This window comes from Apostichopus japonicus, chromosome 15 (genome assembly GCF_037975245.1).
Source record: "Apostichopus japonicus isolate 1M-3 chromosome 15, ASM3797524v1, whole genome shotgun sequence".
Classification (NCBI taxonomy): Eukaryota; Metazoa; Echinodermata; class Holothuroidea; order Aspidochirotida; family Stichopodidae; genus Apostichopus; species Apostichopus japonicus.
In genome coordinates, this window is record NC_092575.1 from 6,695,706 (window position 1) to 6,711,630 (window position 15,925).

The 15,925-nt window shown below is 37.9% G+C and overlaps 1 protein-coding gene across 1 annotated transcript; it reads right to left on the minus strand.

The window, feature by feature from the left end:
• Window positions 1–487: 487 nt before the first annotated feature.
• On the minus strand, window positions 488–15,699 carry LOC139980841 (uncharacterized). Its single transcript, XM_071992808.1, has 9 exons — window positions 15,510–15,699; window positions 14,193–14,261; window positions 13,077–13,179; window positions 12,185–12,252; window positions 11,087–11,156; window positions 10,439–10,510; window positions 7,329–7,424; window positions 6,812–7,030; window positions 488–4,676 (listed from the first exon to the last, which is right to left on the minus strand). The coding sequence occupies exons 1-9, from the start codon at window positions 15,554–15,556 to the stop codon at window positions 3,453–3,455; spliced, it is 1,968 nt and encodes a 655-aa protein (XP_071848909.1). The 5' UTR covers window positions 15,557–15,699; the 3' UTR covers window positions 488–3,452.
• Between the last annotated feature and the right edge of the window lie 226 nt (window positions 15,700–15,925).

Consider the following 15,925-nt stretch of genomic DNA (forward strand, 5'->3'; position numbering starts at 1 on the left):
GTCTGTTCGTATACCCAACTGAAGACTAATGGACGCAACGACGTGTTATATATTACAAAGCTTATCAAACTGTGCTGAGGGTTATTATTGGCGTGAGTCAAACAATATAGATCGGTAATGCAAATTGATAACTAGGAGGCATTGTTGAAACATTTATAGATCAGCATACGGAACAGATAAGGGGATGATAAAAATTGAACTAACAATTGAGATTTGAAGCAGTATTAATTAACTGAACCCATAACCGATTAAGGTGATGTACGTGTCGTCAAGTTAACAGGAGTTAGCAACCGTATTGGTTTAATATAGTCTGAAAGATCGAGCACTATCTCACAGAGACTGGGTCAAATCCTTTTTCCATATTGCTCTCCTGCTCGGCATTGACTAATTAACACTGTCGTTCATTAGTTCATTAGCTGACATTGTCCTAATCACTCCTCTGGTTGAAAGCTGCCACCCCCCCCCCCAAGAATGACAAATGCATGAATTACTTTTGATCTATTGTTTATTGCTTTTGGAAATACTTAGCGTTATATTATACAACAGGAATTAATAACGTCCACAAATGTTTGAGAAACGTTTTATAAATATCTTAAATTATCTTAAAATGCTAATAAAAAGTTCCTGTTGCATGTTGAAATATAAATTTCTTATATATCTTGAGAACACTACAAAGAGAATCCATATACCAGTAATGTCATGATAAGTTAATAAAAACCACAATAAAGCTTTCAAAAGAACATTCAATCATGTTGATGTTCAAAAAGAAACTTTAGCATCAGAATGGTAACTTCTGGCCAAAATATGACAGCAAAATTTTGGTACTGAAAGGTTAAAATCTCACATCCCAAAATATTGTTCTACTTTAAAGATTTTCTAAATATTTCTTGCTCTGGTTAAAAATGAGCTCGCTACAAGACAACCATGCTCTAGATGAGGACCAGGATATTGAGATGGCAACGATCTGATTATTTCCCTTCACATTTCAAGATATTTGGTTATAATGCACCTCGGCAACAGCAGAGTGGATCAGTCCAATATTTGTGGGGGGGGGGGTGGGGGTAGAGGGAGGGGAATACATACAAGTAATTTATTCATAGAGTGAAAAATATTTCCACATTAAGTTTGCATTTTAATTATAAACTAACTTAAAGAACATTGATAGCTAATGGAACCATTCCAAGTTTTCAAGGAGAAATCAACAAGAAAATTATAATAGGAGTGTTAGCTCAGTGGTTAACGCTGGTGCCTTCCAATCATAAGGTCCCCTTAAGGTCACTCAAAGATAAATGTATGTCGACCAGTTACAGAGTTGTTGACAATTAACAATTCATAATCATGGACGTTAAATATGAATCTAAGAGACTGACTTCTGTCAGCTTGCAGCTTTGATAAGCTAACGAGGCTTCTTCGCGAGTTCCTGCTTGCAGGAGGATCTAAAATACATACATACATACACACATACACCCACACATACATACACGCATACATACACGCATACATACATACAATAGGGAAATTAAGCCTATTGAAAACCCTCTAGCAGGGTGACATCACAAGCCACCTTCTCTGATCCATGCCCTGATCAGTCAAAATAGGTTACATTCAATCAACCATATCTCAAGTTAGGAAACTGGAGTTTTTGAATTGACAGACTGGAATATCTCTCTCTGTTAGGATAACTGTTACAACGTCAAAACACAGGAATAAACCTTTAAAGCAGGGGTTCCCTAACTGGGGTGCATGAACCCCCAGGGGGTGCAGGAGTCCATCCCAGGGGGTTTGTGAGACGTTTCTGAAAGTCAAAACTTGAGTACTTTTCGTTGAACTGAAATCTGATATATCATATAATTTAGTAATGTACAAAAGTCATACCTATCGACAAACATTTTTTCGCATTCGATATGCATATGTTGCCATAGTACCGTGCATGTGATAAATAACTGAATTATGAAACAGACACAGGCCGCATGACTTTGGTGAAGTTGGTGTACGCATAACAGTACGTTGCGAAGATAAAGAGCTGATCTTGAAGTTTTCAAATAAATATTTGTTCACCTCTTGTTTTTTTCATTACAATATTACTCTATGAACTTGATCTTTTACCAAGCACTGTTATGAGTATTATAGTATAATAATGACTCAGATCGTGTCTCGAAAAGTTGGGGGTTCGTGGACAACTCTGACATCCACAGAGGGTTCAGAGGGGGATAAAGTTAGGGAACCCCTGCTTTAAAGGGAAGGATTATAATATTCACCTCACAGTGCTGTACTTGCAAACGAAAATGGAAAATTTTGAAAAGAGCAAACAAGGTCCTTCAATATGGACACAGCACATAAATGTACTATATAAAATAAGCTGTTAAAATCTTAACTTAATGCCTATTATCTGGAAGCCCAACTTTGAAATTGCACAATAGCTTGGGAGTAATATGAAAAAAGAAAAAATATATATTAAGAATATGGTTGAGTATTTGAGTCCAGATGTGTATATTAGTTGGTTGTGTCTCATATTGGCTTGCATTAGTGTCGTAAAGTAGAGTTAAAATAACTCAAGTGAAAAGACACAAAAAACAAAACTCATCAAGATTTTGTCTAGCCCACTTTTGCATATCAAACTCTTGGTTAAGGTTGATAATTTCATCAATGCTTCCTCCTTTAAGGTTAAATTGACGATGATCACTTCCATAGTGCAGGGCTAAATGTTAATTTCATTGTTTTATTGATTCTAATGACTCATCCAAAAATATGCTTCTTATTTTGTAACATTATATAAGCAATAGAGGACCTTTCTTTTTTCCTATCAAGTTTTGTGTTAGCCTAAGTAGTCCAGCCACTTGAACTGATGAGCCTCAGATGTTTTAAAGGACAGTTTCTCAAAATAAAAAGAATACGAATGAAAAATGCTTTAAGCAGGCTCAGATACGGGGTAATGCAAAGCAGCCCCTTTAACACTGTTTAGACTCATTATTTTTTTGATATCTTTTGACGAGTCAACCAGGTGAAACGGAATGATGGTATGTTACACATAGAATATCTTACCTGACTAGCAGGTATAGTGATAGTGTGTCTATGTCATAATACAAAGGTGCAATACCATTGGCAAAAAACCAATGACTTTCTACAGGTGACCCACAGGCCAAAGACAGCCCATCCCATGCAAAATAAACCATCCCACATCCTGGCACTAATTGGCAACATGGACCATTGTGGCGTTAGGCTAGAGCATCCTGAATATTGCTCTATCTAGATATAAAGGCCTAAGTCTAGCGAGATTTTCATTCGGTCAGGCCCCTTTGCCTCCAACTACCCATTTCTTCTGACGCTTGTTGAAAATTTTTTGAGAACCCAGGACACATAGAATAAATTTAAACGAACGCAAAAGATAAACGTAGCTGATGACCTTTGTATGAACTTAGAGAGAGAGAATGAGACCTAGGCGATATCCTTCGTTATCTGAAATCTTCAAAACCGGGAGGCGGTCTTGGTTTAGGTCCTGAGTTGAACCCTGGTGGCGCTGATATTTGTGATGGTTTCTCTTTGGCTACCTTACCGACAGTTCGCAGAACATTTTCACTCTTTTTCGCTTCCTCTACTCTCGCGGGTTCTACCTTTTTCTGCGGCTTTGACGGATCGGTTCTTTGTCTGGCACCGTCCGACCTTTGACCTCTCCCGAGAGTTTCCTTCTTCATCTTGTGAGTTGCATCTTCGTTCTCCAACTTGTTTACTGTGAACTCTCTCTCTCTCTGTCCTACAGAGTTTGTCCTGTCACTATTCTTGGACTGTCTGGGTTCGTTTCTTTTGCAATTTTGAGTTTCGCTCTGACCAGCCGTACCCCTGGTCCTTCTCGTTCTCCTGTTCCTATCTGAATACTGATTCGCCGGCCTCCTCTTGTGACCGTCAGATTCTTTTGATCCCCCCCGGGGATCTCTCTCGACTGGTTTGGTTTTATCCGCTTCAGATTTGACCCCTTTCTCTCCATGTCCATCTCTAACTACTGCAACTGATGAAGACGGAAGTCTGCTCGGAGGCACGGTAACTCCGACAAGCCCGCTTGGTATACCAGATTCCTCTCTCCTCGCACTCCTCTCTCCATCTGACGCTTTCTCTGCGACACCTTCCTCTTTAATTCCATAGAAATTAAATCCCTCTTCCTCTTCGTCTTCTTCTCCCTCTACTTCAATTTCTCTCTTTCCTCTTTCGGCATGTTTTGCTCCAGGGGTTCCTAAACGGTTATTCCGCGGTTCCCTCTCCCTGTCTCTTCTATCTCCTCTCGTTGTATCGTTGCTGTTGTTCCTTCCCCTCCCTCTCTGAGGATTAAAACTATTAGTACCCCCTCTGTTCCTCCTCTCATACTGACCCTTCCCAGAATGGGGTCTTTGATCTCTGCCATACCTCCCATCCCCTCTCCTACCCTCCTCTCTGACACGGTTCCCCCTTCCTGCAGGAAATTTCCTCCCGTCTCTTGTCTGACCTCTCCTGCTAACAGAGGGAGGACGATCTTGACCCTGTCTTCCATTCTTTTCCATTCCTCCTGAATTCCTGGGTTTCTCAGGGTCTTCTTTCTTTGGGACGAGACCCTCCTTTTGATCAATTTGGAAGCCTTTTTCTTCTGTTTCTCTATTTTCCTCTAAGTTTGCACTTATGGAGGATGGTAATAGAGATGAAGAAGGAGTCTACATTTGGAAGAAAAAAAAGAGGATTTGTTAAAAAAATTATTAAGTATTATCTGCAATTATAGCATTCACTCATATCCGGATGTCCCTACCCACGATCGAGAAACTGTTCGTTCCCCTCCTCTAACTTTTGTGAGAAGTGAAAAGTTTCAAGTGTTTAGATGACCTTGGTAAAGTATCGTTTAACAGACACCCAAAACTAATGTGTTGTTTATGCTTCTACAACTGTTCAGTTTATAACAGTACAATATTCTGGCACGTGAGATCTTTGGAAGCTACAGTAATGTCACACAAAACAGTGGCAAATGAAAAGTAACAAATAATATCTGTACATTCTACAATTACTGTTCCGATTGTAACCGACGTGGTAGTAGAGTGATGTCACACATCACAGTAGCAGATAACAGTAGTAAGAAACATTCCCTACATACTATTACTGTTCCTTGTGTGACAGCCACTTATACTAGTAAATCAGTTAAAAGTGCAAAGTACTGTGATGCCACAAATTGCAGTAACAGATTACAGTAGCAAATAACCATTGCTACAGATAACTATTACTGTTCCGTTTGTAACAGCCTTAAACCTAGTAAATCATTTAAGAAACGCAAACTACTGTAATGTCACAATTTGCAGAATAAGATAGCAGTTGCAAATAACCATGGCCACAGACTACAATTACTGTTCCATTTGTAACAGCCATTAAGCTAGTAAATCATTTAAAAAAAAACAAAGTACGATAATGTCACAAATGGCAGTAACAGATAACAGTAGCAAATAACCATCGCCACAGACTACTATTATTATAATATCAAGTTTGTATCAGTATTTATCAGTTATTTCAAGCTAACTTTGGTATCACTGACGCACATTATCAATGCACACGACACCTTTCTATATCTCACACTGATAAGCGAGTGACAGTTTAATCTGGTCTCCTTTGTGAACTTGCTTAAAATGAATATTTACATTCTTTATCATTTTATGACAAAGTTGTGGTACTTTGACCTAACTTCATTGACAGTGTGTAGAGATCGTATCGTAAGTAAACACAACTTGTTGTTAGTGTATAATTACTGCATAAAGAGAAGAGGCTTTATCAATGAAGATACATGATACACCAGTGAACCCAGGTCTATGGCTCCAATGAGGAACATATATGCAGTGTGATAAACCAGAGAGGTATTAATGAAACCATCCTCCATTCAGGGTGGAGAATGGAAGAAGTGATGGAAAATGGTGGCTCCAAAATTGAGCAATTTGCCCACTTCATCTTAGTGTTCCGCTGGTAAAATGAGAAACACAGGATGAGTGCACCTAGGTCATGCCTTCCCCACCCCCCCCCAAACCCTGCAAACACACACACACAATTGAACTATTCTGGCTATGCCATCTTACCCCCCTCATTCCGTAGCCCCACACACACAGAAAGTGAATCAATGACATGCATAATATGTATTACAAGTATATCAAAATCATCAAGTTTCACTTTGAGGGAGCCTTAGTCTCACTGGATTATGAACTTGCATCTCACATTTAGAAAGACTTTTTTAGTAATTTTGGAAACAAATGGGCACATTGAAAACATTTTATTGAGTTAATCAGTATCCTAAACGAACAGCTCCATCATTCCCATTCTCTGCAAAATCACAGCGCTACCACGAAAAAATGGCAGACTGCAGTGTCCTAACTAGTCACCAGTCTGTGTGGGAATCTGGTCACCTCTGATACAGGTATTCTTTTTTCCTTAAATCAAGACTCATAACCAATTCTGTCACCGCAGATACATGTGGGGGACAAGTGTTGCAATGACTATGCACAGAAGTAATAATGAATTGCTTCACAAAAATTGTTTTTTTTCCGGGTACATCATCAAATTTAAAATGCCCTCACACTTTATAGTAGATATGTGACTTTTATCAAACTTCAAATTATGATTAATTTTAAACATATCAAATCCTGAAAACAGGTAAAAGACTGAAGGAAGAAGTTTTGTAACAGTTATTGACTGTCATTCCTTCTCAAAAAATTGGAAGATTAATATACATTTAAAAAAAAAAAAAAAAAAATTGTTCCCCAGCTAGATAATGTAGAAAATGTGAATATTTCGTTTCAGAAAGTATCATTTGCAAACTTACACTGGATATATCCAAGAGATATTTGTTGCTATTGGCAACCACATCAATAATGCCACCTCGTTTCGCTTGTTTCACCTTCAGTGCAGCCATTTTCTTTTGCCACGCTCTCAGCTTCGAGTCCACGACAAATTTAGAAGCATCCTCTTCAGTTTGTCTTCCTGTGTCTGATACCTGGTTATCCGCCTCGGATAATGGCTCCCGGCACACTGGACAAACGGCCTGTAAACACAGAGACAAAACAGGGATTTGGTTCATGTAGTCAGTGTAGTCAGTGACAGGGCATTCTCAAGCTCTTTTGTTGGGCTGCAGATCCCACTGCCCCCATCCCTTCCCCCAACTTACAGACCCTCTGAAGGCCATCCATGGACTATAATGGAATCCATGGACCAAGGATTCTTCTCCCTAAAGTGGGAAAAAGTCTTTGTCATTTGACGGGTCAAAGGTTGAATTAGGCTTACAGACGTGAAATAGTTTTTCTCTAACGAGAAAGGAAAAATATTTTTTCATCCCTACTTACTGGTTCCTCATTTTCCTGTGCGTATCTGATATATCTGGCCAAGCAGTCGTTGTGAAAGTAATGGTAGCACTCGGTTTTCGTAAATACATCGGTCCCCTGAGGATACAACAAAAAGCACGCCAAAATAAACTACTTATGATTAAACGTTATTACGTGGCACAACTCCTCGACATCTGAGCATCAGAAAAAGACTTTTATTCAGTCAGAAGGTCCAAGAGTCATACCAGACTATAGTTTACAATCTGTGAGTCACCAAGCATACTTAGTATCATGACAAAGTAGTTAACTAACCAGATATGAGACATCCTTCACACTGAGACATACCAGACTCATTGTCATAATGTAAGTGTCAGCTAACCCAGTCATGACTTCATTGAGTCACACCAGACTAGTGATATGACCTGATAGTCAACTTAAGTCATCAAGCATACTCAGTGATACAAACCTAAGAGTTAGCTACACCAGTCAAGAGATATGAGTCATACCAGACTAAACTTATCATCTGTTTAAGTCACCTTAAGTCATCAAGCATACTCAGTATTATAAACCTAAGAGTTAGCTCACCAGTCATGAGAAATAAGTCATACCAGACTAGCGGTATCATCTGTTTAAGTCACTGTGAGTCATCAAGCCTACTCTGTGATATAACCAAAGAGTTTGCTCATCAGTCATGAGATATTATTCATACCAGACTAAAATATCATCTGTTTAGGTCCCCGTGAGTCATCAAGCATACTCAGTGATACGACATGAGAATCAGCTGAACCAGTCTTGAAACGAGTTCCTTGGATGAAACTGACAGGAAGTGGAACATGTTGGTATGCAGAACTTTGCAAAATGAAGCGCCACCAGCTAGTTTAAGATTGAATATTTGACTGACTATCTAAGAGAGTATCGTCGTGTCAGTCACTCCAGGTCGTGAGTCAGACTCAGTCACTCAAAGAGTTTAGTATTTGTAAGTTTACAAAGAGCAACAAGTCATTCACATTGATGTCACTCAGGAAATATATCCTGCCTGTCACTATATTTAAGAAACAAAGATCAAATAAAAAAAAAGTTAACAGAGAGAGTAAATCAAGCAGTGTACCATCCAACAAATTAACAGCAATATAGACTATATATAGACTATAATATAGTCTACTTCCTTCCCTGAATGAACTAAAATGTTGCCCATCATGCACAGCTTCACAAAATTTTAGTGAAATCATACTTATTCCCATATTTCTAGCATAGTTTCCTGTACAAATACTCCAACCCTCATGGATTTGGTGGTGCTCGTACCATTACAACGGGTGTTTTGGAAAACTAGTATATGCATGCATCAGATCCATGTAATTGTACTTGTACTCATATCCAGGGCAATTCTATTGGTTCTCATACTCATGCTGCTGTACTCATATTTGTACTCAAACCGGGACAATTCTATTTGTACTTGTAATCATGCTGATGTATTGTACTAATACTAATACCAATGGGAGTATTCTATTTGTACTCATACTCATGTTGTTGTACTCATACGAATACTCATACCAATGGGAGTATTCTATTTCTACTCGTACTCATGCTGCTGTTCGACTCATACTAATACTCATACCAAAGGGAGTATTCTATTTGTACTCGTACTCATGCTACTGTACTCATACTAATACTCATACCAATGGGAGTATTCTATTTGTACTCGTACTCATGCTGCTGTACTCATCCTATACTCATACCAATGGGAGTATTCCATTTCTACTCGTAATCATGCTGAGGTATTGTACTAATACTCATACCAATGGGAGTATTCTATTTGTACTCGTACTCATGCTGCTGTAATCATACTAATACCCATACCAATGGGAGTATTCTATTTGTACTCATACTCATGCTGCTGTAATCATACTAATACCCATACCAATGGGAGTATTCTATTTGTACTCGTAATCATGCTGATGTATTGTACTAATACTCATACCAATGGGAGTATTCTATTTGTACTCATACTCATGTTGCTGTACTCATACTAATAATCATACCAAAGGGAGTATTCTATTTGTACTCGTACTCATGCTGCTGTACTCATCCTATACTCATACCAATGGGAGTATTCTATTTGTACTCGTAATCATGCTGATGTATTGTACTAATACTCATACCAATGGGAGTATTCTATTTGTACTCGTACTCATGTTGTTGTACTCATACGAATACTCATACCAATGGGAGTATTCTATTTCTACTCGTACTCATGCTGCTGTTCGACTCATACTAACACTCATACCAAAGGGAGTATTCTATTTGTACTCGTACTTATGCTGCTGTACTCATACTAATACTCATACCAATGGGAGTATTCTACTTGTACTTGTACTCATGCTGCTGTACTCGTATTAATACTCATACCAATGGGAGTATTCTATTTGTATAGGTACTCATGCTGTTGTACTCATACCAATACTCATACCAATGGGAGTATTCTATTTGTAATCGTACTCATGCTGCTGTACTCATATTTGTACTCATACATGGGTCAATTCTATTTGTACTTGTACTCATGCTGCTGTACTCATATGGTCAATTCTATTTGTACTCTATTCATGCTGCTGTACTCATATTTGTACCCATATGGTCAATTCTATTTGTTCTCGTACTCAAGCTGCTGTACTCATATTTGTACTCATAGCCGGGGCAATTTTATTTGTACTTCTACTCATGCTGCTGTACTCATATGGTCAATTTTATTTGTACTCGTACTCATGATGCTGTACTCATATTTGTACTCATACATGGGTCAATTCTATTTGTACTTGTACTCATGCTGCTGTACTCATATGGTCAATTCTATTTGTACTCTATTCATGCTGCTGTACTCATATTTGTACCCATATGGTCAATTCTATTTGTTCTCGTACTCAAGCTGCTGTACTCATATTTGTACTCATAGCCGGGGCAATTTTATTTGTACTTGTACTCATGCTGCTGTACTCATATGGTCAATTCTATTTGTACTCGTACTCATGATGCTGTACTCATATTTGTACCCATATGGTCAATTCTTTTTGTACTCGTACTCATGCTGCTGTACTCATACTAGAGGTCTGTTCCTAGAGTAGGTAGTGACGACATACCACAAAGTTGTGACAGCATATAACACAGGGACAGCTTGGAGTGTTGTTAGCAGTGAGACTCTCTTTGGCCATCTTGGATAAAGAAAGGAAAGGAAGAAAGAAGGAAAGGAATAAGTTTCCCACACTCTTTAATGTACATAAATGTGTCTTATCTCATGTTTGACTAGTCTGTTCTGCTGACAATATACATAAAATCAAGTCTGGTGCTGAACGGATGGAAACCATCACAATAACTTTTTTCTTTTAACCTTATTGAATTCCACCGGTTCTATGAGAAATAACGTTTTGGCTTTAGGGCCTTGTACTCATACCCAGTGGAATTCTATTTGTTCTCATACTAATGCTTTTCATTAAATTAAGCTTATTTACTTTCATCTCAAACAATACTAAATGTGAACCAGAATGCAAAAATGCATTGTGGTTTCGATGATGTAACATGAGCAGTTTTCTTCATGAATCTGACGAAATGTATAGTGAGGGTGTACATGTTTACAAGGGTTTCAAGATTTGACCTCTGATAACCCCTAATGGCCTTTGCCCTCAACCAAAAACAGTAGGCACTTATTTACTTAATCTCAAACAATACTAAATGTGAAAAAGAAGAAATTATACAATTTGCAAGAGATACATATTTCGGAATATACTAACCACAATGAGCTCATAGAGCATTGCCTCCCCCAATCTCGCAGAGGCACACTCCTGAAGTTGTTTCTGCAGGCTGTGGGGAATAAATAAAAAGAGACAAATACACAAATAATTTCTTGGGAAAGATGTAACATAATTATGGCTAAAACAGGATTTGAACTAGGGATGGATATCATGTCATACTTGGCCTAATACTACAGTAGCATTACAGAAACCACAGTACCTTTGTAGCCATGGCAGTTGCAGCTACAAAGATCTTCACACAAATCATGTTAATGAATTTGCGTCATGTGTTTACATTGTTTCTTTTGAGCTTGCTTGGAACTTGGCTTTTCATTCGACGTTCATCAGCCTAGATTAAATACACACATACTGAGACTAAAGCAAAATATTAGTGGTGAGTAAATTATTCATTTTCGCACAAGTAGAAAGTCAGTAGCTCGCCAAAATGGCAAGCTCTTTCAAAAAATGCTTTCCAAATCTGTTATGCCAGACATTCCCTTGAACCTAAGAATTTGGCATAACATTTGAACAATTGATCATTATACATTAGATGTGCTCACGAATAACATTGAATGCATATGAAACATAATGAATGCATTTGTGGGGGTATCAATACATTATTAATTGATTTTTATTGTTTACAACGTCTTTTTTCAAATCATATAATTTGCTAAGTTTTATACAGCTGTCTTGTCAATGAGGTAGTTGCAACTCAAAATATTTGACTGGATGATCACAAAACTTGTGCAATCACTTTGGACAACTATAAAACAACTTTTGTGGCCAACTGCAGCTTAAATTTGAGAGCCATAAACAGACAAAACATTTTAGCTGTATTCCATGTAAATGCAAATTGGTAAAAGAAACCGCCTTGAGATTAAAATAGTTTCAGTAGTTGAAAATTGTTTTGATAAAATGAGAAACAAGACAGGAAAAAACCCAAAAATACAAACTGTTATTGCAACAAATGCCATCCAATGCCATCTCACCCCCCTCCCCATCCCCACTCTCACACATGTGAGAACTACCCTGACTATGTAAATACAAAAAATGAAGATGCAACATGTTATTAAAAGGCCAAGGTATTTATTCACTTACTTGGCTACTTCTTCCTCAGATAGCCCTCGTGGATTCTTTATGGTTATTTCTGGCAATACGTCTGGGTACTGGATAGGCAATTAAAAGTAAAATTCAAATTTTTCTTTGCTGTGATTGATTAATACTAAAAGTGTTTTAAAGTAGGTACAACAATTTACATACACTGAGCATTTTCTTACTTTCTAAGCGTTCTAGACGATGACAGGTCCAGAAATTTTCTCAAAATTTCCCACAAGTGCAGTTAAGGTTGACCATGGAGTGGTATGGCTTAATAAGTTGCCACACTGTAAACAAGGCAATGGCACAAGGGTCAAATGCTACTTTAGCAAGATGCTAAAGTAAGTTCCCTCTAACATAAAGGGCGAGAAACTTAAATAATATATATACATATATATTCATATAGTGGGTGGCCTTCCCCTACTCTTGCTGTAGACCAGGGTTTCCCTAACTTTATTCCCCCACGAACCCCCTGTGGATGTCAGAGTTGCCCACGAGCCCCCAACATTTCGAGACACGATCTGAGTCATTAGTATGTATAATACGCATAACAGTGCTTCGTAAAAGATCAAGTGTCTGTTTCTGTTTCATAATTCAGTTATTTATCACATGCACAGTACGATACTACTATGGCAACATATGCTTATGGAACGCGAAAAGGGTTTGTCGATAGGTACGACTTTTGTACATTACTAAATTATATGATATATCAGATTTTAGTTTAACAAAAAGTACTCTAGTTTTGACTTTCAGAAACGTCTCACGAACCCCCTGGGATGGACTCACGCACCCCCTGGGGGTTCATGCACCCCAGTTAGGGAACCCCTGCTCTAGACCTTGCATTCCTACATATGCTTTTTATTCTTATAATACAACTCTGGTTAGTATACTGTACCTCTTTCATTATCCTGATGACAAGTGTTAAAGTCACATACTGGAGATCTGCTCGATCTGCTGTTGCAGGATGCAGAGTAACAACCAACTCACAAGGGCAGCCACTACACAAAAGAAAAATCAAGAAAGAATTATATGTATACATTCCAGTTGCAATTTCCCGCAAGCTAGCAGTCATTGGGAGTGTAGTCTGCAAACTAAAGGAGGCTGATCAAAGAAGTAAAGCTCTAAGCCCATAACCTTTATTTGAACTCCTCAAATGCAACACAAGAGTCACTGGGAAAGCTCTGTGAATCTAGTGTGAAAAGTTAAAACTACCCTATACGTTTGTATAGCACAACTGGTGTTTGTGAGAAACCTATGTTGTAAGAAAATAGACAAGCTGAAAACATAACATTACACAATGAAATATGAATAACTTGTTTAATATGCCTCATCTTGTCCAGAACCTTCCAACACATACCAACACAGGTAAACAACAGAACCCAAATACCCAATGTAATGAACAGATAATAAACCTCAAAGTCTAAAAACCAACAAACTTTCAGCAGACTTAGACACGCTACTATGGTGACCATGTCAAAGGTCACATTAGGGGTGGAGGCAAAAACAGTGGTAACCGATACAGCTTGTCAACTTTTACAACTACAGTTGGAATTCATCATTGGGTTACTTATTGTTTATATGAAGAAAATGAATGTATCTGTTATTACAGAGCAATTAGAATTCATAAACAATGTACTAGTGTAGCATAAACAATTAGGTCAATTAGGACAGAGGCTTGAACTGATGTCATCATCAAATTTGGTATACATAAAAATTTCAGAAAACATTAAAAGAGAAAATCTTCACAACAAAAATAGTACAGCAAGACGATCCTCTTCAACTTGCCAATTTTGTAGGACTATGACATACTTGCAGAAAGTTTCTGCCAAACTCCCATCCTTTAATATAAATAATCAAGCAAAAACGAGGAATTACATCATCATCAAACAAACTAGGAGAAAAACAGACTTATACTAATAATGCTTTGCCCTGATAGTAATAATCATAATAAAAAGTAAAGCAAATGAAGTTTATTGGTGAAAGTGATGAAATGCTAATTATTGTGACTTACTTTTTTCTTTTGACTTCAATTTCATGGATAAAGATTTCTTGTAGTAGTTCAAGTTCTTGCTGAAAGATACTGAGGAAAGCAAAAACAAGCCCAGAGTTATTTATAAATCTCCCTGGAAGTCACTAAAACTTACAACACTAAACAGTCGCTTGTGCTCATGATGGGAGGTTGTAACAAGGCAAAGAAAACTGACATGGATATATGGTTACGTGCTGCAGGTGCTTACTACAAAAGTAAATCTGAGTGTAAACTTGGTCGTGTTTATGATAACTGTCTGAAAAGGTATCAGAAACTTTTGAATTGCCATTACAATCTAGAAGATCATTTGTGCTGGGAAACAGTTGATTGCTCTTGGAAACCACCATAGTTTAACAAATCAGGGCAAAAATCCACAACGACGGTTCCCAAAAGCCCTGTTTCATTGCCTCTATTAAATGACATCTCATTTTTAACAGCAAAAAGTGACATGTAATAAGGAATATAACATTAGGCATCCAGCCTAACCCTACCAACCAAAGTAGTAGAAAATAATTCCAACGTAAAAACTTGATAAGGAATAAGAAAATACAGTTTCCAGCCCGCTACATGCATATACAGTATCCCAACGGCACAAAGTCATGGTGATTTGCTTTTATTAAGCGATGTTTATATTCAAATCCTTATAGGCCTAAGAATTAGTCAGTTCATTCATTGGTTAAATGTTACTTGTTAGGCCTAGAAAAGATAAGCCTATAGGCTCTAGCCATACACTTTGTATGTCTTGACTATCTAGGTTATGGGATTATTAGGTTAGCATAGGTCTAGTATAATGTTGTCAATGTCATGACTATCTAGGCGATACATAATTATGTAATCCTAGCCTAATTTTAGGACAAAATTAGGCCTAGTAATGTATGTCACAACTACATGTCTTACTCTTAGCTATGTGACAATCATGTCTGGATTGGTCTTATTCAGTTTAGATCTGGCCTTTTAGGTTAGGTTGCAAACTGCGCCTGTTACGCCTTACACTACTGAAGTGCACAGTAATAGTTTCTACGTTAATAATGACGGTAAGGACACAATAATTAACAATAACACAGGCCTTGGCTAGTATAGGCCTAGCCTAAGTTAGGCTAACGTTAGACTTAAACTAGTACTAGCAATACTATAGGCTAGTACTACTGTAAAGCAACAGGAACCACCGGTGGTGTTTTCAAGTCAACTGAAACCCTACGTCACTTAGAAATGATCTTCCATATACTCTTTTAAAAATTCATTATACAATTCACTGTTCGTGGGATTTACAATGATTACATCGAAGGAAAAAAGACAAACCCATCAATGCTCTTTTCGGTGCTATCTGAGCTCAAGGAGGCTGCCATTTTGAGAACGATTTCGTCATCACATTTCGTAATAGTATGCACCTAACTACCAAAAGAGCTGTACCTTTCGTGATGACTGAAATGTAGTTTGTGCATGGGCGGACAGGAAGTTCTAAAAATCTCTCTGGTCCGAGTTTATACAAACGGACCGAAAAAGACGGACTCCAGCAGGTCAATCCCGTGCCATCCACTCACTACACATATTACGCTTCAGTTCTGGCAAAGATGTTCATTATTGTGATGTAACATTGTTATCAAGTGGAGAAGGGAGCCTTAAAAACTCAGAGGGAACAGAAAACAGGCGGAGGTTGTGTGGAATACGGTGGCCCAAGTGAAAATCGAAATTTGCACCACTTTTATATTTCGAAA